Here is a 23,361-nt window from a genome sequence, read left to right on the forward strand (position 1 = left end):
TAAACATATCCCAGTCAAAGATGGTGTTGTTTTCTTCCTTCAAAGGTAGGTACTGTCCTTAATATTTATGTAAATCCAGAGAAGTCTAGGACATCAAGCCCAGTCAAGCCCATGAGAAAAGTTGGATCATCACTCTGGAGTCCCGACAAAAAGTCGTACTCTATAGAGTGGAACTCCCGCGACATAGTTGAGTCGTGTGCTAGGTTCTGCGGGATTGAGCTTTCCAAGATATACTGCTCACCGGCAGTCCTCCAATCGGATGTATGCTCGTTTGACTGTGGTGGGTGCAATACAGTAGGTGAAAACGGCACATCGGGTTGTACAACATGGACTGCTCTTTGCTCCAGTGTCTGAGAGTGTTCCAATCTGGTAAGCCATTCAGCCCATTGATTGTAATCAGATGTAGAAGCCGAAGCTTGTATATCCTGCGTTTCGTTGGCCGTGGAGGATGCTTGATGGAGCTTCTCCGCGGCCTCGTTTGTTATCGACTGCACGGCTTCAACAAAATTTACCCCCAACTTGGCTGTCATGTTCCCAGTTGCCATTCTCCGAAGGCAATCTAGACCGAATTTCACTCGAGAAGTGTATCCTGAATCGCGTTCCGTAATCCCGGCCACTAGTGTCACGATCGTCGCAATACTGCATCCCTGGAAGTCCGTAAAGGAAAATCGAGTGATGTTGCGGGTTTGTGTAAGATTCTCGAATAACAAAAGAAGTTTTCTGCCTGCCTTTGCACAATATCGAGATCGCCTCAAAATAGCCTCGCTTGGATGCGGAGGGCGCGACGCAGGAAACATATAACAGCGAAGGCTCGTTCGAGCAACGGTTACGAGGGCGACTTTGCCCATGGTTATCCACGCATAGTAATAATTCAAATAGAGGTGGAAGATCGTGCGGTATTTTGAGTCTTTTGGGTCCATGTTGTCAAGCTTGAAGTCTGGCGGTAGGGACTTCTTCCATTGTCGAAGATCAGAGGCCAGGGAATCGGATTCTAACTGCTCTTCTGCTTCGGTGATAGTGCTACTTGAAAAATAAAACATAAGCTCGTACTCTTCTATGGGAGTCGACGTAACATACCATGGCTCGGCAATTCGATCGAGAATCTTGATCAGACGAGTGTACGCCATCTGGAATTGAATATTGTTATATCTTTGCAGACGATCCAGCTCTGGGAGAGGCGATGGATGTGGCACTTTGACTACATTGGCATCAATAGAGCGAGGCCTACTCAGTTTGACAGTGGTACACCTAAAGTGGTTAGTGAGGTTGACATTGACGATGGTCCTATCACCTACCTCTCGAGGGAATATATGGACCACCACAACCGACACCGGATCTCTCTCTCCCGGCCATCAACTGCTTGATCCTCTGGGTTAAGATGGAGATCAAATGCCAGTGCTTTGCGCAAAGCCAAGCCCATATAGATATAGGATGATCCAATAGCACTTGCTGGCATTAGGTAGACACCCAACAAGAAAGGCGCTTGAATGGATCGGAGGCAGGGTCGGTCAATCAGGTCAGGGATAAGCGTTTTGGCATGAGTATAGAACAATTGGCCTATATCATCATTCTCCCGATGCAGGCTGACTGCAGATTCATATGGTCTTTCTAGTGGCGTCCATTGACTGCCTAGTGCGAATGTTGCCAGTACAAGACAGACAAAGCTCAAATCAGATCTCAACGGTGAGGTGGTGTCTATGTAAAATTGGTCAATCTCAGACAATATTCGGTCCTGGTCAAAGTAGAAGAATGTATCTGTTGCGTGTTTAATGAATACAGAAAGCAAGAAGTCGGCGATAGGGCGTGGGGGGAATGCATCAATTGCTGCCTGTAAGCGTGCTACCTCAGATGGATGAAGTGCCTTTGGCCGCGTCATATGCTTGAATTCGTTATTTGGCATGAGCTGAGAATCGAAATACCGATATGACTCACGGCTTGCATGGCGACCACGTCTCTTTCGTCGGGAGCAGCATCCGGATGGAGCGAGAAAGCCTCCCTCAGGCGGGAGAGGATGTTTGGCCACGGGGCCCTTTTGGATTGACCAGCAACAACATGTTCGGCGAGCCTTTGGGACAAAACTGATGCCGGAGACAGCGGAACATTATGATTGACATCATCTTGCAGTAGTTGGGCTTGGATATTGCTTGATGCAGCGGCTACGCCAGGTTCAGTGAGGTCACCAGACACAGTATCTTGAATAGAAACCGATCTCGCCCTGTCTCATGTTAGAAAGACTTTTTTTTCAAAGACGATAGACTCGCTACCTTCCAAACCTGCAGGCCAAGTTACTGGCAAAGCACCGCTGACATCTTCCCGGGGTCGCCTCTACACACTTGCTTTTCCTCGTCTTGCAGCGATCGCATCTGGGCCCAGTTAGTGGATAGGTCTCATCTTAGATGAATCGTGCATACGCTCGGGGTGCCCTTTTGCGATTCTCGTCGGCAACCCGCCTTCTTCGTCGTCTGGAGGCAGAATCCATTGTTGGCAATTAATTTGGACGGTTATCCGAAGGCGCCATGGAGGAGTGGATCTGCAAGAAGGACAAGTTCCCGAAACTCGGCAATTTGGCCGAGAACCCTATCTACCCCAAATTCCCATTGGCAATATCTGAAGATTAAGAATACGAGACCAAGAGGGAAAATTATATTACAGGTCTTTTGCTAATGGGTAATTCTTGGAATCTATTAATGATCCATGGTTATTTTACCAATCGGAGACTGTCACAGGCATCTGATATTCGTTTCCCCTATTTGCTCATCCTTTTCCTTTGCGCGCTTCAATGATTGCACGTTGGATACTGTTCGAATGACAGTCCTTTCATCCTCATCGGTCTCCATATCAGCTCCTAGCTGAGTAGGGGTATTCAGCATTGTCATCCTTCTGGATTCCATTGATCCCCATAGAATCCTGATACCATAACCAGAGCATATCCTGTTCCTCCCGATCCAAGGTAAAGAATTGCCTGCATAGTTGAATTTCAGCCGAGCTGCGTAGTTCTAACAGTCGAAGTTCCTCCTCCCGGTTTTCCCGCATCAGTCGTTGGATGGACGGTAGCCCGAAAAAGACATTGGTGATGTTCGCCTCCACTCCACGTACCCTGGCGAGTGCACGGTGGAGATTTTCAATGTCAAATAACAAAACCTGAAATTCCTTGAAAGGGGTTGTGGGAGTATGTGACAGGTCCTGAGGAATGGCGATTTCGAGGTAGAAACTGAGGTCTTCCCCGTAGTACTGCATCAAGCCGTGTTTATGTTCAGGAGATAAAGCTTCGAATGTCGTTTGGGCTTTTTGTACGGCCTGAGCAGCCTTCTCGTCCTGGTCCCGTGCAAACCGAGCCACCTTTTCAACGGCTCTCTGGACCTCCGAGTGTTGAGTACTGAGGTTTGGGAACGAGTCCAGAAAGCGATAAGTAGTTAGACAACAATTCGCCGAATGGACAGTGGTTTTCAAGTCATCAAGAGCCTGGCGAAGCTCTGGAGCCAAGCATCTCTCATCAGTTGTCGACTACACGACAGAGGAGAGATGTTAGTATAATCGTCTCAAGGTTACCGAGATGGTTACTCACTTCAGTCATTTCTGTGAAAGTTTGAAAGAGCCTTCGAATTAGACGGAGAATAACGACGAAGATGAAGTGCTCAGAGACCTGGAGCCTTTGAGATAACCTTTTGCCCAGGCCAAAGATTGCATTTGATTTATGTCAAAAGATGCAGTAAAATGTAAAACCTCATCCCAGGTGGTCACCTGATAAACTTTCTTCTCTTCATTATTCCCCTTCTCTCTATTTTGAAAGTAGAAAGATATTTTCCGGAAGATTTTTATTTGATGTAATTTCCCTGCAGGTGACTTCTAAGCTTCCAAGGTTGCGGCTGCCTAAGTTCGCCCAAGTTCACCTTCCAATATCTTAATTTCCTCCTCAACTCTACTTTCATCCTTCACTCTCCTCGACACTCACACATCTTCAGCCATGGGGTTAGTCCATTCATCATCAAAAACATAGCTGGCTAACAAGACACAGTTACACGCACTACTACGCCATCTTTGGCTGGGGTACACCTGAATGGCAAAAGGCCTGGGCCCAGCTCATCGAAGATGTCCCGAACATCATCAAAGAAGCTCGGGTTCCTCTCAGCGGCCCAACCGAGGATGAAGACAAGGTCACCCCGGTGGTCATAGACCCTGAGGAAGGCGTCTATCTGAACGGGATTAGAGGAAATGCCCACGAACCATTCATACTGTGCAAGCCGGGGGAGTGGACTTTCTGTAAGACTGCTCGAAAGCCGTACGATGTGGTCGTTACATCCATCCTTCTCAGAATTTGGATGCTGGCACCGAAGAACCTTGATCTTGGGTATGCTGCATGTTACAGTCCAGCGAATCTATTCTAATGATATATAGCTCTGATGGTGACTATGAAGACTGGGCCGATGCGCGAGACCTCTGTGCCACCTTGTGGCCTGGGGAGCCTACCGATGCTATGTGGACACAGCGTGATGAGGGAAATGACGAGGAGGCCGAAGACGAAAGCGACCAGGTCAATTGAATGTGCGGTTTTACTTTTTAGGGGCCACTGAGCTTGCTTATGTTTTATTCGGTGCCCTGTGTGGCTCACATTGATGACCTTGACATGTGCACACACGAGATCGTGAATTTATTCTTTACTCTTTTTCAAGCTTCTATTAAAATTCTCTTTACACATAGGATCTGAGGACTGCAGGGTACTTCCCCCGGACCAGCCTTGCTGGAGAAATATACCCAGTCTCGCTTCCTGTCGGTCCCGGTTCTTCCTGTCCCTAGAGACTGTCAACGGCACACCCTTTCTTGCCTGCGTGGATGTGCTTTATTACACTCTTGGATCCTTCCCGCTCGCTCACAGGATTAACCGCAAGAAAGTGCGTCATACGATGGATACCTACGCGGGACACATTCCTCGTATGCAGCAAGGGTATTCAAATGCCTTGGTTCTCCGGAACTGAGCATGATACTGGCCTTTATCTTGTATAAAATGGAACATAGAGTTCGTCAGCGCGCCCGTCGTCGCGCGATCGATGTCTCAAACACAGCGCCGCAGCTCGTTTTGTTCGAACTATACGAGACACTGAGAGGGTTTAAACCCTATCATACAGCGGTAGCTGGAGTTGTTGGATTTGTTCGATTAAACACGACACAAGATTATGGCAATGATGTCCACGCTTTGAGCAACTCGGTATGCATTGCTCAATCAATCCGGCTGTGATGTGACCTTAGTTAACCAACTATTCACTCACTCAAACCAACAGTCCATTCAGTTAACCAACAATCCATTCAGTTAACCAACAATCCATTCAGTTAACCAACAATCCATTCAGTTAACCAACAATCCATCCAGTTAACCAACAATCCATTCACGTGCTTGCCGGTCATCCCAGGCGACTGGCACCAGATACCCTCCGTCTGGCCATTGTAGAAAGTTGGCAATAGACTTGATTGTTCCCAGGCCTTCATATTGTGCATAATGGACTGAATCCTCCGTCGTGCGCAGTGACACCACTGCACACGTTCTCTTTGATCCAGGCCGAGAGCCTTCTGATCCGTTCACAATAATCCCGTAAGTACCATTTGGCTCGAAAATAACGGGGGCTTCAGTCGTCAGCAGACAGACACTGGGCATGTTGTCGGCGTCTTCAAGGTTGTGCTCTTTGATCCACCGCTCCCAAGCCCGTTGCCCCTGGTTAAGGTCAACGTCAAAGAGGCCGATGTCGAACACTATACGGGATGGGAACAACCACGACGGAAAAAGTGTGATCTGAAGTCCTCGAGGCGTAATCTTTCCGGGTCCGCCCGAGAGGTATTGAATCTCTTCGGTATATTGACACACCTTCATTGCCCAGCGCATTCCATCTTCTTCAAACCGTGGCCCGGCCTGGAACAGCACGCCTTGGGGAAAATCATCAATCAGGCTGTAGAACTTCCGCATTCGTTCATCGGAGCCCTTGACCTCGAGAATTTCCTTCACGTCGAGATTGAGGATGCCCGCTAGAATGATTGGGCGATCGCCTGCCTTGCTGGTGGCTCTTGTGGCTACATTAAACCAATTCCATCTAATTAGTTGATCTTTGGTAATGTCACTTTTCTCAAAAGGACTAGAAACCAAGGTGACGAAACGTTCGAATTTGGATGTGTAGTCAATGGTATGTTTAAAGAAGGTGAACCAAACACCCATGGCGAAGTTGACAATCTTCTCCTGCATTATGGGGAGTTTTCCTCGGTCAAGCTTGGTCAGAAGCTCGTCGGCAATAGTGGCAATGTTAACTGCCTTGTCAGAGAACAGCACATACAGCCGGTTCTTAGCGGCCAGCCCTTCTTGAAGTGTCCATAACCGGCGCATCCAGCCCGAACAGTGCAGCACCCTCAGGAGAAGTTCTAGGTGGCTTGTAGAGCTGGAATTCACATGCCTCATCTCCGAATCAAGAATCATCGTCCGGTAAGCTGTAATCAGTTAGGCTACTATCCAAAAACGTCCAATAATTTGCTAACAGCCTGTACTGACCATCTACGTATACTTCACGAATGCGCTGGATCGCCAGGCTCCGAACGTCAGGCTGATGTGGTATACACAAGGTGTCGATCCACAACAGTACTGAATTATCTCTGCGCAGAGCTTGCTTGCCCGCGAAATGAGCAAGTCGAGCGGCCCCAGTGTGTAGTTGTCCAAATGGGCCTCCCTCATAGCGAGGGACATATTCACCGCCAGTGAGGACACGCCTTGCCTCCTCGTAAAGGAGCTTTAATTGGCAGTTTGGGAGACTGTTACCCTCCGTGTTGCCTAACCCATCGGACCATACATGCGAGATGGCCAAGTATTGCTTGCCGACGCGCTTTCTCACGATCTCAACTTTGATATTCTGGTTGTTGAGCTCGTCCTCACCACCAGGCGTGAGCATCAAAAGGGGAACCCCTCCATCCCGGAGAATTGTACGCAGCTGCTCGACATTTGACTGGAGGTGCGAACACGTGCAATCTTCTTGTACGTGTCGAGTAACATAGTCGCTCTCATCGACGTTGTTCGCCACACATTCCGTATCCTTGCAGGACTCATGCGTTATCGTGTTCCACCCGGGCTTGACACGCATCAACTGAAGCAGATACGCCGGGGTGTCCAGTCCACCACCGGCCACGCGACACTTCGCTGCCTCCAAGGGGCACCATCCCTCTGCGACCATTCGCTTAGTCTCACTTTCTCCGGTGAACAAAAATTGCTCAACATGAGGGGTCTGGGTCTGAGGACCGTCTCGCTTGACTGCAATGTTCCAGAGCACATAGCAGACCAGCCTAATGGCAAATGACATGTCATCCCGCACATAATAATCGCCGTATACTGAAAGTTGCTCGCAGACTTTCTTGACAATGTCAACGGCTCGCTTGCCAACTTTCCTCTTCTTCCATTCCTTGGCGTCGTCGACATATTTATGGAGATGCTTCGTCGTTATGTACTGCTGAGGGTCTTCTTCCCTGCGCAGGAGAAACTCGGACTGATCTAGCTGGTCCCCGAACACATAGTGGAGCATGCCAAAGTAGAGCCAGCACTCCATTCCAGGGTGGAATCTCTGCGGGATTGCGCGTCGAGGGAACTTTTCAGCTCCTGTTTCCAATTTCCAGCCATGGCGAACCGGGAATTGGTCCCAATTACCTGTATCATACAGCGAACCGTTGTACTTGATCCGAAGAGGCTTTGGGGGTTCATCAGGGAAGAACACATGCTCCGCCATTGCGATTGTCCAGCGAAGGACCTTGAAAGTTGCACCTTTTTAGTCAGATGGAGCCCCACGTCAGCATAGAGATTAGGCGTGCCCTAAAACGCTAGTCTCGTACTGGTTGGTCGGTTCCCGTGCCAAGAAATTCTCGTATTTGCTTGTTGTCGTCTCGTTTGCTGCTCAGCTGCTTTGCCTACCTTCTAGGCTTCATGGTTCCCATCTTAGTATTCGGCCTCTGTTGCTCGAGCATGTATCTTCCACGTTAAATGTCAGGCAAGATACAAGTAGTAATTTTGTGGTCTGAAATGTTATGCTTCCTACGTTGTGGCATTCTGAGGCCCGAACAAAAAGGAATCCTGGTGTCAAGTAAAACTTGAAGAAAGTGTGCGTAGTCGCGTATAATTATTCGAAGTAGAAGAAGGCAGTCGTTGGATATGGAAAGCAAATCTTTGGAGCACAATGCACGCATGCAACGACGGCTCTTTGTCCTTTAGTTACTTGGATCAAGGTAGATGAGTACCAAATCGTCATACGACAACAAGAGAGACTACCACGCGCAGGATAGGACCTGGTGGAAAACTGCCATATACTGCGGTAGTGTACGCCCCGTTTCAGCCAGCCTGCGTCCTGCGCATCTGTTTGCTAAATTCTTTTTCTTTCGCCGCCCGTAGTAGCTGGCGTTGAATTTCCGGTTCATTGCTGGACCACCATTTTTCTTCCCACGGTTGTAGGCCGCCACCTCCGGGGAAAAACTCTGGGAGCAGAGCTCGACCAGCCCCCTTGAAGTCCAACTCGAGCTCCATCAGCGTATGCATGACCTTGAATTCAGCGAACACCATTGGTATCGGACTTGCTTCGTTCCCCAAGTTCGAACGCATAGCCAATCGAATCGGTATCCCCAACATCGCCGGCTGACGCGGAGCCCCGGCCGTGATGAGATTTTGCACCATGCCAGCGCCGCCCACCGCGAGTAGATACCACGCATGATCCTGGATCCCCGTGCTGCTGAGGAGAAGCGTGAGCCACATCACCGCTAACAGGAACGTCATCATGCGCGTAGTATTCCTAGGGGTCATCAGTCGCATCAATCGACCCCTACGTGCCTGCCCCTCCTCGCCGTACGACAACTGCCCCCCAGCCATGTCTTCCAAATCTAACCCGCCCTTGGCCCCCAGCACCACGATCACATGCTGCATGCCATTACCAAGCGTCAATGCAACATCTTTGCGCTTGTCTAAGGTTCGACAAGCCCATTTCTCCTCCCGCCACTGCGGCAACGCGCCAGACGCGTAGGCCAGGATGGTCCCGGCCATCGTCACCAGGAAGATACTCCAGTCTCCGTACATGACAAATGGTATCACACTGATGCCTAGTTGAACCACTGTCACGACAATTCCCAGCCAATGCACCCAGTCATAACCAGGTTTCGCCACAGAATGGCGTCCATCCAGTGCCCACTCGTAAACACTGACGCAGAGGCGCGCCTGATGGGGGCTCACAAATTTGAGAGAATTGGGGTATGTTTCTATCGTTGCCGTGACCTTCCCCGGCATCTCTGTGTCTGCGATCCCGGCTTCCTCATCCTGGTACAAGACCGGGTGGTTTTGCAGTCGCTGTTCCACTTCTGCCGGCATCCAGTATTCATAATTCTGAAACACCCGCCCTAAGGTCCAAGACCGGTTGAACCGCGTATACCCCGTGGCTAGGTTGATTACGCGGAGCGAAGAGTCAGGGCTCGGAGGCATCAGGCGGTCCTCGCTATGGGCAGTGAGTAGCGCCGAGATAGCGTACGATACCCATCCGAAAGAGAAGGTGACGGGGGTGATAGGGCCGCCGGAGAGGGCTGCCAGAGCAAGGCCAATGACATCCCCGCCAATAATCAAGAGGATTGAGAATAAGTCTGATGGATTGACCAACTGGGCGCGGAAGCTGGATGCAGCTTCATCCATAGTTGTGGGAAAGTTGAATTATACAGCTTCGGTCAGTATTAATTGGGGGAGGAACACTTCAGTGTAGCGCTGGGGCTGAACTTCGCTTACATCAGGCGCCAACTACACCTGGGCACAAGTGTCAACGTTCAGCGTCGTAGAATACGAGGATATCCACAATTCAGCACTGACCACGTGCATAGTCCAATATAGGTCCCTGGGAAAAGAAAATCATCACGAACAACACCTCAGTCTACGCATCAAGAGCTAGGTGGATAAGGCAAAGGACTGAACCCTGAGGCTTGCAGGAACAGGCCAAATTGAAAGGTATGGCTACTAGGTGTCTTGGATTGTGACACAGCACTGAGCAGATGAGAACGCCTCTGTTCATAGAAAAAAGGGAGCTGGTGATACTGTGATATTAAATTGTTGTGGTTGTGACAAAAACGAAGCCTCACGCACCACCTGGCCCCGGAATTGCGAGTTGCTTAGTCATGAAATCAACAAAGGCCACAATTGTCTCATGTCCAATTGCAAATGCCTCGATTTTATATCTCGAACAGAATTTTACTGTCTCGGCCATATTTCTTACCCACACTCTGGACTCAAGTTCGAACTGTATACAAAACCGCAAGAATGCCCATCACCAAGAATGCCACACTGCCAAGTTCGGCGAAGGAACTGGCACTAAGCCCGGACTCGAAATTATTCATCGCCTTCATATCTTCACCAGATCCAATTACCAGGCAACCCTGGTGCCCGGACGTACGGGACGCCTTGCCGCATATCAACAAGGCATTTGCCGGAGATGATGCACCTGAATTAGCTATTATCGAGGTTGGACAAAAGCCCGAGTAAGTTTTACCATAGTCGTGTCTGAACAATATTTTGTTTCCAAATTACACTGAAATCGTGTCCTGTGGTGCACTGAACTGATATCTATCAGGTGGAATAACCCTCAGAATGTCTACCGCACAACTTGGGCCACTAAAAACATTCCCGCGCTGGTACGCTATGAGCGAGTCAATGGAGAAGTCACTGAGACGGGGAGATTGGTGGAAGGAGAAATTCTCAACAAGCAAAGACTCCTGACCTTCATTGCCTAATTTTTATCAGGATCTTGTCATCATCATGTACCCACCCTTTGCACTACTTATACCAAATTGCACTCTATGTTTTTAGGGTACTGGTCTATTTGTTCGCCATCAAACCCAAATGCTAGTTGCATCATCACGCGAACATGGATTTTATCGCCCTCTGGTAACCGTCGGAGGGTCATAAAACAGGCGTAAATCCTTGATATCGGACTCTTCAATACCTTGCCAAAATCCTTGTCAAGAAAGTTATATGATAGGAGTTAAAAAGAACCGTTCTTTTAATTCTAGTGAAAGTTATTCCGTCTTCCTATAATTAGAATTGCCTATTTCGTTAAGCCTACTACTTATATTATTTATTTATACTTATATAAAATTACCACTAATCAATATAGAAGACGTCAAGTGTGATAACTAAGGTTTTCTGGGTAGTTACAGCCAATAGATCATTAATTAATATCTTGTCATTCCCTTATTCAAGAACCATACAAAGCCAAAATCACTCCACTAAAAGCTAGACTAGACACGTCGCCATTTTGGGGAGGGGGAGCAGAAGAAAGGAATGCATACTGAAACTGTCTCTAAGCGAGCCATTTCAACGTGAGGCTTTATAGACGGCGCCTCGGTGGTTTTATATACTTTGTATTGCATAGTACCTAGGTAGCTATGGGATAACCTTAGATTAAGTACTTCGTAGCTACATATGTAATTAAGGTATACTAGGTGAGTTATCTCATATGAAGTTCATAAGGCTAAATCCTACCAGAAGTAGAAGTATGTACCCGTATAGAATAGACCGAGTGTCGAACAAATGTTTGATCTACACAACCCCTCTATTAAAGTCTTTGTATGTCAAGACTACACTACAACAGTACACTACGTTATACATCAAAGGTTAGAAAAGTCTCTTGCACAAAGTATGCTTTTCCCTCCTTTTTCTGCCGTCTAGCTAACAAACTGAGAAGGGGGAGAAAATATCTATGAAAACAGATATCTAAAAAGTCCAACTAAGAAGAATCCGAATAGACCACAAAAAAAGTCCACCAAAAAGGCATAAAAAGACATCTAAAAAGACTGTCTCAGAAGATTACCTGAGAAGACTACTAAAAAATACTTGACAAGGCCGCATAAGCGGCCAACTATTCTTGTCATATGTACATCAAAGACGGTCAAACGGTTTCAGATACAGAGTAGTGCGCATCAAGTCCCACAGACCTGGAACAACCTTGGAAGAACCTCTTATAATCATCTGTTCTCATCTTAATTTGGCGGAGACCCTCTAAGAGTGAACTATGTCCGATCCTATCAAAATATTGTGATTCATCCATTTTTCTGTGAAACTAAAGCAACTAAAAATGAGACTAGTATGTCTGCGAGTCCAATTTCTATTCATGGGTTATCCATCTGCACTATCTCTTTTGCCCATCTCACGACATTACCCCATTCTTCACTTTGGTGCACGAGATGCTCAGCAAGGCTTTGTACTATTGTCTTCCCGGCCACTCTAGCCCACCACACCCCCTCGAGGCGTCCCAGCAGAGCTCCCCAGCAAATATATATAAGCAATGCCAAGGGCTCTTCGCTTTGAACTTGTTCGACAAATTCTCCCCCGGCCATAACTACCCATGGAATCACCATCCCTTCAGCTAGAGCACAGTGCTCAAGTGTGTCGATAGCGTGTCCGTAGATTTTCTGTAATGGCGCGTCGATACCACAGCAAAGCTTCCTTAACACTGGAGGGAGGGTGCAATCTTCTGCGGACAAGAACTTTGGATCTGCCCCTGACCAGGGTTGAATGATAAAATTGAATGGCCCTTCATCAAGCGACGGGCGGGCCTGGTCAATAATAGAATGAATCCCTTTCACCAAATGGAAAAGAGATATTAGATCAGTGGGCACTCCCACTCTGGTCGCTAGCTTGTCATCGGTGTTGCTTTCCATCGACGGGGAAACAACAGTACAAGCCATCATTATCACTGAACACGCAAAAAGCGCATCGCAATTTATCGGTGACACATTTTCAAGTTCTATACGAAAGACAGGCAATGTCCTGCTCTGGTATTGTAGGGCATCACCCAGATATTCTGCCTTTTCTGAACTGTCTGTAGGGAGTTCGGCGGCCACATGGAATGACGTAAGGGCTAGCAGTGCGTCCATCAGGAATGGGTAATGAAGTGCCTGTTCTACCACGTATGTTTGGAAAAGTTCTCTAAGTATGGGTGAGAAGCTGTTGCATGTTTTTAGCGTCCAATGATGCATCAGCTGCAATTCCCGCGTGCGCGAAACCGATGGAGTGCTCGGATTATTCTGAGCAAATCCAGGATGTGGTTTTTGATGTGAGTTTTCAGGTATTGTATTCTCTAAATGCCTCCTTGCTGATGAATGTTCTTCTTCTTCGTATATCTCAGTCCAGCTGGAAGGTCGAAAAGTGCTACTGGTGTATTCACACACTGCATTTCGAGCTTTGCAAGTCGCGCAAGGAGGTCCACTCTCGTCGCATTTTATCCGTCGTTTCTTACATCGGTTGCATCCATCCCGGGATTTGGTGTGAGGGCGTCTCTGAGGCATGTCACGATGAATTATTGAATTCTGCGCAGACATGAGGACAAAAAGGCTATAAACATTCCAAGGCCAAATATTAATCCGTTGCCATCCCCAAAGCGGTGAGGTTGCCTGTCCCATATTCTTGAAGGAACAAGTAATTCACTTGGTTCTCCCAAGATCCCTCTCATCTGTTACATATATATGGCATCCTTCCCACCCATTTCCCCTCAATCGCCTCATCCAAAACCCATCTCGCAACGCTAGCTCTACTAATCCATGTGTTATCCACGCCACTACCCAAGTAGGTTGCATCAACCGGTGCCTCTTTTCCATTTGTAAGCCCGCCGACTCGGAATAATCCCCATTGGATGCCATCTATGTCGGATAAGGAAGAAACTGCGTTTCCGACACCTAACATCTCCTGATATTGACCGGAACTGAACAACTTCATGAACCATTCTCCTGTGCGCCATTTCCATGTTATAATATCAGATTCACCTCTGAAAGATGGTGTGCAGAGGATGAGAACACGAGTTATGTTTTGTGAGGCGAGTTTTGGGATGAGGGCTTTGTAGCCATCTGCCAAGGGCTAGATAATCTGTTAGTACCTAATCAAGATGCTAAAGGATTATAGGATGAGCTCATACTGTGCCCTGCGCTCCAAATGCTGGTCCTGCAAAAGAAACAAAGATGTCTGCTCCACATTTTGCGGCTTCTTCCAGGTCCGAATCAACCTCAAGTGTGCCTACAATAATCTGTGTTCCTTTACTTAGGCGGATGTGCTCGGAAACTTTGCTGGCATTTCGAACAAAGAGTGTAAGTCTGTGCCCTTCATTAAGAGCGATATCACAGAATAGGCGGCCGATAGCACCTAGTACACCCAAGTTAGAAATTCAGCACAAGATCGGATGATATGACTTGTAGATACCAGAAGCCCCTAGAACAAGGATGTGCATTTTCAGGAAATCCTGCAAGCCTTTGTGCTTTGAATTGGATATTTGAAAATCTCTGGTGATGCAGGGCATTTTATACTGCGCAAGTAGTGGGCCTGACATGATGCCAAGCATTGGCCCCACCAGAATACGCATCTAGTTGGCCCAAAATGGCAATTTATACGCAGTTTGCCAGGATAGCATGAATTATTGTATACACCATCACGTCAACCATGATATATTGTTTAGGAACTCCATCGGCACCGCCACCCATGGTGGAGTTGGACAAAAAGTCAAAATGACAGATCGAGTAAAATTAGACCTTATAGGCCAGAATGTAGCGATCTCCATCATACTCGGTGACAGTATAGTACTCCTTGCGAACAGGGTTGAAGCTCATGTCCTCATTTCCAGCCATGAACCACCCCTTGTGCTCTGTGGCTGTCTTTCCTTGTTCCCAAATAAAAAGATCGCCTTTCTTTGGAGCTCTGCCAGTACTGCGCGAGATGTAAAACTTGCTGTCGTATGAAACACCGCCCTGTACGTTGGGTATATTGACACAGTGCGCCCAGCTTGCGGTAGCGATGCCCTTGTCGTCGGTGTGCAGCCGCCGGGTCGTAGCATCTAGATTGTATTTTACATAGCGGATAGGGACCGGCGTCTTGTTGGCATCCTTGAAAGTTTCTCCATCGCGCACAAACTCACCCACCATCAGGGTGTCGGGTGAGTCGCTGCGGTCAAGGGAAATCCAAGAGAAGCGGAAGGGAGAAGAGGTGCCGGGGGTCCATTTATAATAGCTTTTGAATGGTATCAGTCTTTGATCAAACGGAATATGATAGATAGACTCACCGGATTTGAGGAAGCACATATCGGTACCCATCCGCAGAATACCCTTTTCCGTCTTTGGTTTTTCCGACACCATCTGCAATCTCAACCTCCCAGATATTGTCCAGGTCAAATGCACGAATACCATTCTTGGTATCGACAACATAGAGCACATTGCCATACCACATGATGCCACCCGCATGAATAGTGATGGATTTGAAGTCATCGTCGGCAGTAGGATACACGAGCATCACATGGCGATACTTGTGTGTCTTGCGATCAACAAAGCTGAGCCGTACACTGTCTCCATCACGATACCAACTGACAATCCACACCTCGTGATCATTCCAGGTTCCCTTTCCGAAAGCATCGGCAGAGCTGGTGATTCCCTGCGGAACCCACTCCTTCGTCTTGTCGTCGCCTGAGTTCCAAGCCCATGCTTCGGCGGGAGACCCATTGCCGACAGGGGGTGAACCTTTGCTTAAGGCACGATTCGCGGATTGAAGAACCGCAGTGACGCTCACAATTTTACCCTTTGACTTGAAGTACTTTGCGAGCACAGGTAGGTGAGCATTGTCTGCGGATTCTTTGAGGGTGAAGTCTTTGCCGTCAAGAGTGGTCTTTCCCTGGCAGTAACGAGGGTCTGCCGCGATGGTGAAGGAGGAGCAAAGAGAAAGAATAGCAGTTAATACTAATGTATACCGCATGATGGGAACTTTTCTTTTGACCAGTAAGGTTGAGCGAGTACAGTTCCCGGGGAAGATGCAATTTATAGCGTAGTTCACTACATCGATCCGAGAGTTAATATTATTAGCCGTATATGAAGTGTAACCGAAGAGCCTCTACACACATCTGTAAAAGGGTTCTTTCCCCTCGCACCGCTCGTGTTATGATGTGATCGCCCTGGAATACGAGACTTGGCAGGCCCAGTTAGAGTAGTCAAGCCCCTTCTGCATGTTGAAAATAGTTCTCGAGCATGAAATGCCCGCTCAGATCAACACGCGGGATGAAATGTCAGACTGAGGAATTTGGAGAGGCTCGTATTATGTGGGACATCATCAGTTACGGCTTGACCCGCCTTCTGCGTTATTGTAGCGAAGCTGGCTTTCGGGAGACCTTGCTGGCCTTATTATCTTAGGCAGGGGATCAGGTGCAGTATAATCGGGATGCTCTTTTCAAGTTGTTTCCTATCAACAAGAGCTTCTATAGGAACTTCCATGCTATCACACACACTATGCTTTGGGCTCATTGGAACCGATGCTCGAGGTTGGAAAGATGCGGTTTCGGTATACGGGCTATGACCTGAGAAAACAACCATCCATTGTGCATACATCTGAACTAAATCATAAACCATGTAAAAATGAATTGATAGACAATATGTTTTTGTCATCTCCTGGCTGTTATTTGTTTAGATCACCCATCGGATCTGCAGTATACTAGCTATGTCCCGTTTTATCCCTGCCACCATTCCGAGGTTGCAAGGAATGAAGAACTCGTATTGCACAGCCCCTACCAAGCCCTATCCCGCCCCGATGCTAATCCCGGTCTGATAATCTAAGAATAGAATTATTCTAATTATTTGCACAAGTTACTCCGTACCTGGATCTCGCTCGAGGAGTAGTCGACATCAAATATGGGCTTCATATTGGCCTGTATACTGTACGGGTTGTTGATCCCATTCCAGATCAGGAATAGTTGTCCACGTTTTAGTTCGTGTTATTAACAGAATGTGCGATGGCATACGAGCTTTACGAGCATCATTTCCCTCATAGTTGTATGGTCAAGTATTTTCCCAATTATATTGATAGCATCATCCCGAAGCTTGGAGAGGATATAAATCCATGAAGTCCCTCCCCGGATATTTTCTTTCCAGTGACTTGCTTCTTAGTGGTACAACAATCCTCTATTAGCACCGCAATAATGCATTTTAAAACCACCTTCCCTCTCTCTCTCCATTGCAGCTCCCTTTTCAACAGCCTACCACTTGGCTGTTACCGACCAGCACTCCAAGTCCGTTCGGGTCTTCCCACGAGACGCTTCCAAGTGGAACAAAGACGCCATTCACTGGTCTTTCACTGCCGACCTAGACCCATGGCCCTGGCAAAAGGACGTTTGGGCCGACCTTTCTGAAGTCAAAATCCGCAAGACAGCTGACCGGGGTCTGGTTGCCTTAGTCGCCGCATCAGGAGGCAAAGTTGGCATGATCGATATCAAATCCGGGCAGAAATCCACGACGATAGACGACGTCGTCTGGTCAGCAACACCTGATGGCAACCCGCATTCCCTCGAACGAATCCCCAATTTGGGAGCATTTGTTGCCGCAAGCTCGGCCTCCCATAAGCTGACGCTGTATGTCCCAACCGATGGGTCAGATGTCAACAATCTGAAAAAGATCAAGAAGACCCATGAATATACCGTTCAGAAGGCTCACGGTGTGCTCTGGCATGATGGCAAGTTGTGGGCCATCGGCGAGGATTACCTTCACAAATATGATGTCGTGGGAAAAGGGAAGGACATCGAGCTGAAGAGGGATGGAAAACCAATCCCTTTGCCTAAGGTGAAAGGCAGGGCGAGCAATGGTCACGATCTTTCTGCTAGTTACAAGGATGATGATATCTTGCTGTTGACGCATACCGCTGCTGCGTATAAATACAACACAACCAGTGGGGACTTTGATACTCTCATGGAAGTCGATAAGCTCAAGTCTTTGGTTCAGCATTCTTCTGGGGAGTATGCCTGGGTGCGCGGGGCAAAGGGTGATATGGGGCAGTATGTGTCGTTTAGTGATGAGAGCGCACCCAAAACCGTGACGGACAAGAGAGGGTGGAATGATGCTGAATTCTACAAGGCGAGGATCTTTGATCCTGGGTATGAGTGATCCTTGGGTATGGTATCGAGTGGGTTTATTTATCTGACACTGAAGCAAAATTGTACATAGGAATTTATTTGACATTTATCATGTAATTTTTTGGCTCATTGGGATTATGTCTTGCTCTATCAAATTAATGAAAACTCAATACTTCACAGGGATTGAAGCTATATAAGACACTAGGAGTGAGGAATAGAGACGAACATCACCTCTATAAAAAGTGGGGAACTCCTATGGGCGACGAAACCACCGTTTGCCGATAGATACGTCGTCAAGCAAAGGATAGCCGGCAGGCGAACATCTAGGCTCAATCATTTCTAGGATATCTCGTTGCTACTCCAGGTGCAGTCTGATAGACTAACACGATATTTTCTGTTGGAGCACCAAATGATCTTTTGGATTCGATATGCCCACAGTTCATAGGGGATCTTTTCCCAATCCCAAACTAGGTGCACATGAATAAATGAATACCCAGATATGATACACACTAAACCCCGCTTGGTCAGAAAAGAAACCCAGAAAGCTAAGCTCCAGACGAGAAGAAAAGGAAGACAACAAAACGTGATTGCATATTCATGATCCGCGACACAACCCATGAGAGAGATCCAAATCTCATCTCTCACATCTGCATGGCCTCATCACCATCGACATCCGCTCCACCGGGTATCCGTCCCTCGTTAAGCTCCTTCTCCAACTTGGTAATCTCCTGCAAACTCTTCGCATCGCGAATCAGTTTCTCGACGCGCTTGCGCTCCTTGTCGGTGAGTTGTACTCGGACGCCCTTTTCGGCCGGGATGCGTTCAGCCGGGGTGGAGACGTCGAATGTGCGGGACTTGACACCCAGAATCTTGGATGCGAGGGACGAGGGTTCCTCGTAGGTGCCAAAGAGCTCTTTAGCCGTGGCGCGCTCAGCGTCGGTTACTTTCTGGAAGTCAAGGAAGCGGACGGAGGGAATGCGCCAGATAGTCCAGTAGCGGTAGTTCTGCGAGAACCAGTGAGCTTAGCTTCTAACAGAGTCCAGACATATCATATATAGCCAGATCAAACTAGTATACGGGTGCAGGGCTAGACAAACCTCTTTGCGTGTCACCGGGTTTTGCAGGAGGGACAAGTGCGTCAGCCGTCCCAAGGTCCGCAGCGGATCTAGGTCGGCAAGTTCGGACACATTGTTTGCAGTCAGGACCAGAGTCGTCAGGTTAGGCACTGAAGTTGCGAGTGCCGGTTGGATGTGATTGATACGGTTGCGGGCGAGGAGGAGGGTGCGGAGGCGAGGGAAGTGGGGGAAGTTTCCGAGGGAGGAGATGTCATTATCGGTGAAGTCGATCGCATCTTGATCCTAGGAGCTGTCAACATCGGATTCATAAAATTATGACTGAGCTGACGGCGGACTAAACAATTGGTCTAGCAGCAACATGAAGAGACCTAACAGAGACAAATCTGCCTCGAGGATTGAAAGGAACACAGCACTTACTTTGGCAATACCCAAGTTCTCAATTGTGGGGATCTTGTGACCTACACGACCACGCAAAAGACGATATCAATCCAGCTCTTAATCAAAAGTGTAGTACCTGTTCTTTTCAGGCAGGTGTGTAGTGGGTGAACGCACCTCGGAGATCCAACTCACGATCTGTGAGTGGATTGATATATGTTAGGGAACTTTGAATGAGCTCAGCGGTCAAGCGCATGGTGGCAGTAGTGGCTGTTGCCGAGAGTATGGGATGTATGGGATGGTGAGTTTTATGGTGACAGCATAGGTGAAGTGCTGTGGAAGAATATTGAACAAGCTTGGTGAATCAATGCAACGAGTGAATCGGAAGCTAATTGCGCCAGTTTCTCTCTACATCATTTTTGCCAGGCGGTGACAAATAGTCACGTGATAATAATTGCCTGAAAAGGCTAGCGTCAACATAGCTGCTCGCTCCAACATGGAACTGCCTACCTCTACGGCCATCAGGTAGTGTAGTGCTCATTGGTACTAGGATATAGAGGTTAAATACAGAGTAGACCTTGGAAATGTATTAATCTATATTCAGGAAAAACATTCTCAACCACTAATAGTACACACCTCATTACGTGTAAATCACCGGCCTGAGATCGACGAAAGCACCGCAACCAACCCAAAAGGTACTCCAGAGCACAGTGTTGAAATATGATACGAAGAATCGAAAGTAGCCTGCCACGACGCACGCGACACGATAAAAAGATGAACTCCCTTTGCATATGAAAAAAAAGACAGACAGCGCCGAAATGAGTCGACGCATGTCAAACAATCAAACTCCAAGTGAAAATGCAATGCAGTGTAAGTAATTATGCATAATTCGGGTAAGGTGGATATATCGTGTTAGTCGTCGGCCAGAGGCGTCATGCTGGGTGATTTTTGGTGAGATCTTGTCGGACTGCCAGCTCTTGATCGACGGCCATTGGTTGTGGGGCCTAGAGCAATGGGAGCCAGATGGTCCCTGCTCTCCGTCCTGACTACCAAGCCTGCTCGATCCATAGCGATGCCCGAGCCACCACCACCACCGCTGATCCCAAGACCAATCGTCCCGGTCGAACTGTTATCTAATGCGTATTTGAAACTCGGAGTGTTGCTGTTGCTGCCCCAGCTCGACGCTCGCTTCGGTGGTCCCAGTCTAGCCGAGTCTGCCTCGGAAAGACGTCCACCATCCTCGCTCCCGTCAGACTCGATGGCACCAAGCTCGTAGTCTTGAGCACCGTCCTCGAGAACTCGCTCGTAGGAGGGGGCGCTTCGACTGATGAATGGCAGCATTGACTTGAGTCCCTTTCGTTTCTTCGGGTGATTGGGGTGCGAGGGTCCACCACGGCGTAACACATTACTCACGCGGTTGAAGATCCGCGATCGACGGCTGCGTCCGCACAAGAAGAAGCCGGCCATGACAACAATGAGCATGAAGAGGACGAAGCCTGGGATCCGGCGTGGGGAATCACCGTCAAATAGTGCGTCATGCCAGTGCTCACTGTGGAAGCTGTCCGAATCCGGTAGTAGCTGAACACTGGGATACTGGAAGTCGGCCGGGATACCGGGGAAATTGCTGCCAAAGCCTACTGGGAGACCTTCTTCGATCTCTAGAGGCACCTGAGAAGATGCGTACAAGACGATCTTGCCCAAAGTCCAACTCACTTCGGTCGAGTCAATCTTGTTGACCGCCTGGAAAGCATCAAGATAGCCTTTTTCTTTTCCATGAGCCAAGACTTCTTTAGTCCCGTTGTGCGAAGAACCAGTTGTATCCTCCAAACCCACGCGAGGCACTCCAATGCCATCATGTAGCATATTGATGATCCATGATGCCTTGAAGCATACTTCGTAGGCCTTTTGGCGATCAACCTTCTTTCCCCATTTGTGCTGTCCAAGGCCGTATTCAATGGAGTCCCAGTCTTGCGAGCAGAACGTTTGGACCCGTTCTTGATACGTGTTAAAGTCGTATGCTTTATCCTTGTATCCCATCTCAAAAATCTCGTGAGTCGTGTGCCAGTACTCGCTGATCCCGATAAAATGGTTAACATCGAAGTCGATAGCTGGAACGTGGATACCGTTTAGTAGACACGGTTCATCCGCACACGGTGCATCCTTGTCCAGGAGTGGGAATGTCTGACGGAGACATTCATCGAATTTGCCTGTGCCTAGCAGATAGGTTTCCGTCTCGCTCGCTAATGCGACTTTGCCGTCAAGCGTAATCCGCAATCCACTAGGAAGACAAGGGTCAGGCATCTCTTTGATACCTGGCCCAATTGCCGCCTGCAAAGCATCCAGATAGCGTCGCCGTGCTTCATGCACGCCGAACTCCAACCACGAAGTGACAAACACCCTGTGTTCTTGAACCGATCCATCAATATTCCGCAATCGCAATAATTTGAGGTCCTCGGCGTGCTTCTCTGTCTCCGTAACGTTCGGAGCGAACGCAATTTGGGCCGATGCACCACCCATATCAAGGAATCCGTAGGTGTTGTGTCCCTTTCCATGGTCGTGTTTTTCCGGGGCATCAAAGGATCCCATCAGGTAGTTTGTCGCAATCCATCCGTATAGCCCCTCGGTCACGCCCGGAATCACCTGGATGTGAACACCACAGTCCGGAAGCAAAAAATCCGAGTTGTCACGAGCATAAGAACAGATCTGATCCAGAAGCAATTGTCGCTCGAGGTTTCCCAGCAGTCGCATGCCCGCAGTGGCGAGGAGAAATATGGGAGTATCCTTGGCATCCTCGGCAGGAATGATTCCCTTGGCGTGGTCTAATAGTTGAGCGAGATGGTCTGATCCAACCAATTCGGGTCTGTTGGCGAATGAAGAAACACCTTTTGCGCAAGTGGGTTAGTGTCGGGTTGTTGGTGAGTTGGTATCGAGCAGCGCTCACCAGGGTGAATCTTCTTCGTCCATTCCTCCTTAGTTTTGATTTCCGGTAGCGATTTCAACTCCTCCACATCGGCGTGCTTTCGTGCAGCGGAATTTCGTAGCCATCGGTAAACGTGTACGCGAGTCCCCTATACGGTTGATTAGTGACATGACACCTTGTCTCCGGAACTAGATCGACATACAGACGAGCCCGCGTCCAGGACGACTCCATAACGCCCTAATAAAAAGGTCAATTTGCCGCATCATGAAAGTTGAGGTGGGACTGCATACATTTGCCCATTTGGACTTTTAATTATTCGCAGATCATGACAAGACTTCTCAAAAGGAAGCAAAGGACAGGTTTTCAAATTAAAGTGCAAGAAATATGGGGTAAACGAATGACAGGAAGTAAAGAAGACTTGAGAGAGAAGAGAGAGGAGAGAGACCAAGCCAAAGATAAGGAGAGTGCCAAAAGCGGCCTGGACGCGACGACTCCGGGGCGGTACGAAACATGACGGGCCGGACTAGGAATTTTAAGTGGCAACATGGGCCCGGATTGGTCTGAATTCGGGAAAGTGGGGTAATTTAAGGGTAATGTAACTTTCTGTGACCAAATAATCCCTGTTTTTCCTTTTTTTAGCTTATTTTCAATTATTTTCAAGTATTTTGTACAATAGTAACATCTAGTTATAACATACAACATACAATATTACATCGAATGTCTACAACATTGTGCAATCTCGAATGTACACTTATTTTCTCCTGCAGATGTGTACACGTCTCACTGCGGCATGCAGACTAATCACGTTGTTTTAATCTTGACAGGGACCAGGTCCACTTGGATCTTGACTGTCTCAACTTCAGTATGTATTATAGGTACATTGTAAGCGGATATGTATTCCAGCCTCGTCATCATGGAATGTAGATTGTGAAAAGGACCCTCGCACAGGGCTTACACTAAAATGCCGGGGAGAGGGGGAGAGTATACGTCAGCCCCTCCCTTCCCCGGCCTTGGAAGCCGATGGGAGATTCGTTGCGTCACTCTGGTGAACAAGGGTATGTCTTGGCTAAGGCTTCTCAAATTTTCCCTA

At 48.1% G+C, this 23,361-nt stretch overlaps 12 protein-coding genes across 12 annotated transcripts; 3 read left to right on the plus strand and 9 right to left on the minus strand.

Moving 5' to 3' along the window:
- Positions 1-65: 65 nt before the first annotated feature.
- Positions 66-2,479, minus strand: N7471_006529 (fungal specific transcription factor domain-containing protein; the record flags this gene model as incomplete). Its single annotated transcript, XM_057279248.1, has 5 exons — positions 66-1,020; positions 1,078-1,248; positions 1,296-1,879; positions 1,933-2,215; positions 2,412-2,479. 5 exons carry the CDS (start codon positions 2,477-2,479, stop codon positions 66-68), a joined length of 2,061 nt encoding a protein of 686 aa, XP_057138858.1.
- A 359-nt stretch (positions 2,480-2,838) lies between these two features.
- On the minus strand, positions 2,839-3,574 carry N7471_006530 (uncharacterized protein; the record flags this gene model as incomplete). Its single annotated transcript, XM_057279249.1, has 2 exons — positions 2,839-3,504; positions 3,566-3,574. The coding sequence occupies 2 exons, from the start codon at positions 3,572-3,574 to the stop codon at positions 2,839-2,841; spliced, it is 675 nt and encodes a 224-aa protein (XP_057138859.1).
- A 390-nt stretch (positions 3,575-3,964) lies between these two features.
- N7471_006531 (uncharacterized protein) lies at positions 3,965-4,540 on the plus strand (the record flags this gene model as incomplete). The annotated part of the gene is made up of 3 exons (XM_057279250.1): positions 3,965-3,969; positions 4,016-4,348; positions 4,396-4,540. The coding sequence occupies 3 exons, from the start codon at positions 3,965-3,967 to the stop codon at positions 4,538-4,540; spliced, it is 483 nt and encodes a 160-aa protein (XP_057138860.1).
- Positions 4,541-5,365: 825 nt separating this feature from the next.
- On the minus strand, positions 5,366-7,751 carry N7471_006532 (uncharacterized protein; the record flags this gene model as incomplete). The annotated part of the gene is made up of 2 exons (XM_057279251.1): positions 6,527-7,751; positions 5,366-6,465 (listed from the first exon to the last, which is right to left on the minus strand). Exons 1-2 carry the CDS (start codon positions 7,743-7,745, stop codon positions 5,366-5,368), a joined length of 2,319 nt encoding a protein of 772 aa, XP_057138861.1. The 5' UTR covers positions 7,746-7,751.
- A 590-nt stretch (positions 7,752-8,341) lies between these two features.
- On the minus strand, positions 8,342-9,679 carry N7471_006533 (uncharacterized protein; the record flags this gene model as incomplete). The annotated part of the gene is made up of 1 exon (XM_057279252.1): positions 8,342-9,679. One exon carries the CDS (start codon positions 9,677-9,679, stop codon positions 8,342-8,344), a length of 1,338 nt encoding a protein of 445 aa, XP_057138862.1.
- Positions 9,680-10,294: 615 nt separating this feature from the next.
- N7471_006534 (uncharacterized protein) lies at positions 10,295-10,764 on the plus strand (the record flags this gene model as incomplete). Its single annotated transcript, XM_057279253.1, has 2 exons — positions 10,295-10,512; positions 10,605-10,764. The coding sequence occupies 2 exons, from the start codon at positions 10,295-10,297 to the stop codon at positions 10,762-10,764; spliced, it is 378 nt and encodes a 125-aa protein (XP_057138863.1).
- A 1,377-nt stretch (positions 10,765-12,141) lies between these two features.
- On the minus strand, positions 12,142-12,720 carry N7471_006535 (uncharacterized protein; the record flags this gene model as incomplete). Its single annotated transcript, XM_057279254.1, has 1 exon — positions 12,142-12,720. The coding sequence occupies one exon, from the start codon at positions 12,718-12,720 to the stop codon at positions 12,142-12,144; it is 579 nt and encodes a 192-aa protein (XP_057138864.1).
- A 760-nt stretch (positions 12,721-13,480) lies between these two features.
- On the minus strand, positions 13,481-14,252 carry N7471_006536 (NAD(P)-dependent oxidoreductase; the record flags this gene model as incomplete). The annotated part of the gene is made up of 3 exons (XM_057279255.1): positions 13,481-13,885; positions 13,944-14,167; positions 14,225-14,252. 3 exons carry the CDS (start codon positions 14,250-14,252, stop codon positions 13,481-13,483), a joined length of 657 nt encoding a protein of 218 aa, XP_057138865.1.
- Positions 14,253-14,544: 292 nt separating this feature from the next.
- N7471_006537 (uncharacterized protein) lies at positions 14,545-15,760 on the minus strand (the record flags this gene model as incomplete). Its single annotated transcript, XM_057279256.1, has 2 exons — positions 14,545-15,025; positions 15,078-15,760. The coding sequence occupies 2 exons, from the start codon at positions 15,758-15,760 to the stop codon at positions 14,545-14,547; spliced, it is 1,164 nt and encodes a 387-aa protein (XP_057138866.1).
- A 1,027-nt stretch (positions 15,761-16,787) lies between these two features.
- N7471_006538 (uncharacterized protein) lies at positions 16,788-17,931 on the plus strand (the record flags this gene model as incomplete). Its single annotated transcript, XM_057279257.1, has 2 exons — positions 16,788-16,827; positions 17,030-17,931. 2 exons carry the CDS (start codon positions 16,788-16,790, stop codon positions 17,929-17,931), a joined length of 942 nt encoding a protein of 313 aa, XP_057138867.1.
- A 275-nt stretch (positions 17,932-18,206) lies between these two features.
- lea1 (U2 snRNP complex subunit LEA1) lies at positions 18,207-19,726 on the minus strand. Its single transcript, XM_057279258.1, has 4 exons — positions 19,529-19,726; positions 19,394-19,434; positions 18,998-19,258; positions 18,207-18,904 (listed from the first exon to the last, which is right to left on the minus strand). Exons 1-4 carry the CDS (start codon positions 19,605-19,607, stop codon positions 18,542-18,544), a joined length of 744 nt encoding a protein of 247 aa, XP_057138868.1. The 5' UTR covers positions 19,608-19,726; the 3' UTR covers positions 18,207-18,541.
- Positions 19,727-20,263: 537 nt separating this feature from the next.
- N7471_006540 (putative nucleoside diphosphatase (Ynd1)) lies at positions 20,264-22,571 on the minus strand (the record flags this gene model as incomplete). The annotated part of the gene is made up of 4 exons (XM_057279259.1): positions 20,264-22,233; positions 22,293-22,419; positions 22,474-22,508; positions 22,562-22,571. 4 exons carry the CDS (start codon positions 22,569-22,571, stop codon positions 20,264-20,266), a joined length of 2,142 nt encoding a protein of 713 aa, XP_057138869.1.
- Between the last annotated feature and the right edge of the window lie 790 nt (positions 22,572-23,361).

This window comes from Penicillium samsonianum, assembly GCF_028829775.1.
Source record: "Penicillium samsonianum strain IBT 33392 chromosome Unknown utg000003l_segment0_segment0, whole genome shotgun sequence".
Lineage (NCBI taxonomy): Eukaryota > Fungi > Ascomycota > Eurotiomycetes > Eurotiales > Aspergillaceae > Penicillium > Penicillium samsonianum.

Bases quoted from the DNA above. Each gene is read 5' to 3' on its own strand.
- lea1 (XM_057279258.1), bottom strand. From the start codon at position 19,607: ATGCGCTTGACCGCTGAGCTCATTCAAAGTTCCCTAACATATATCAAT. The intron at 19,259-19,393 runs GTAAGTGCTGTG...GACAGCTCCTAG, and splicing joins AGAACTTGGGTATTGCCAAA to GATCAAGATGCGATCGACTT. The intron at 18,905-18,997 runs GTTTGTCTAGCC...TGGTTCTCGCAG, and splicing joins ACCCGGTGACACGCAAAGAG to AACTACCGCTACTGGACTAT.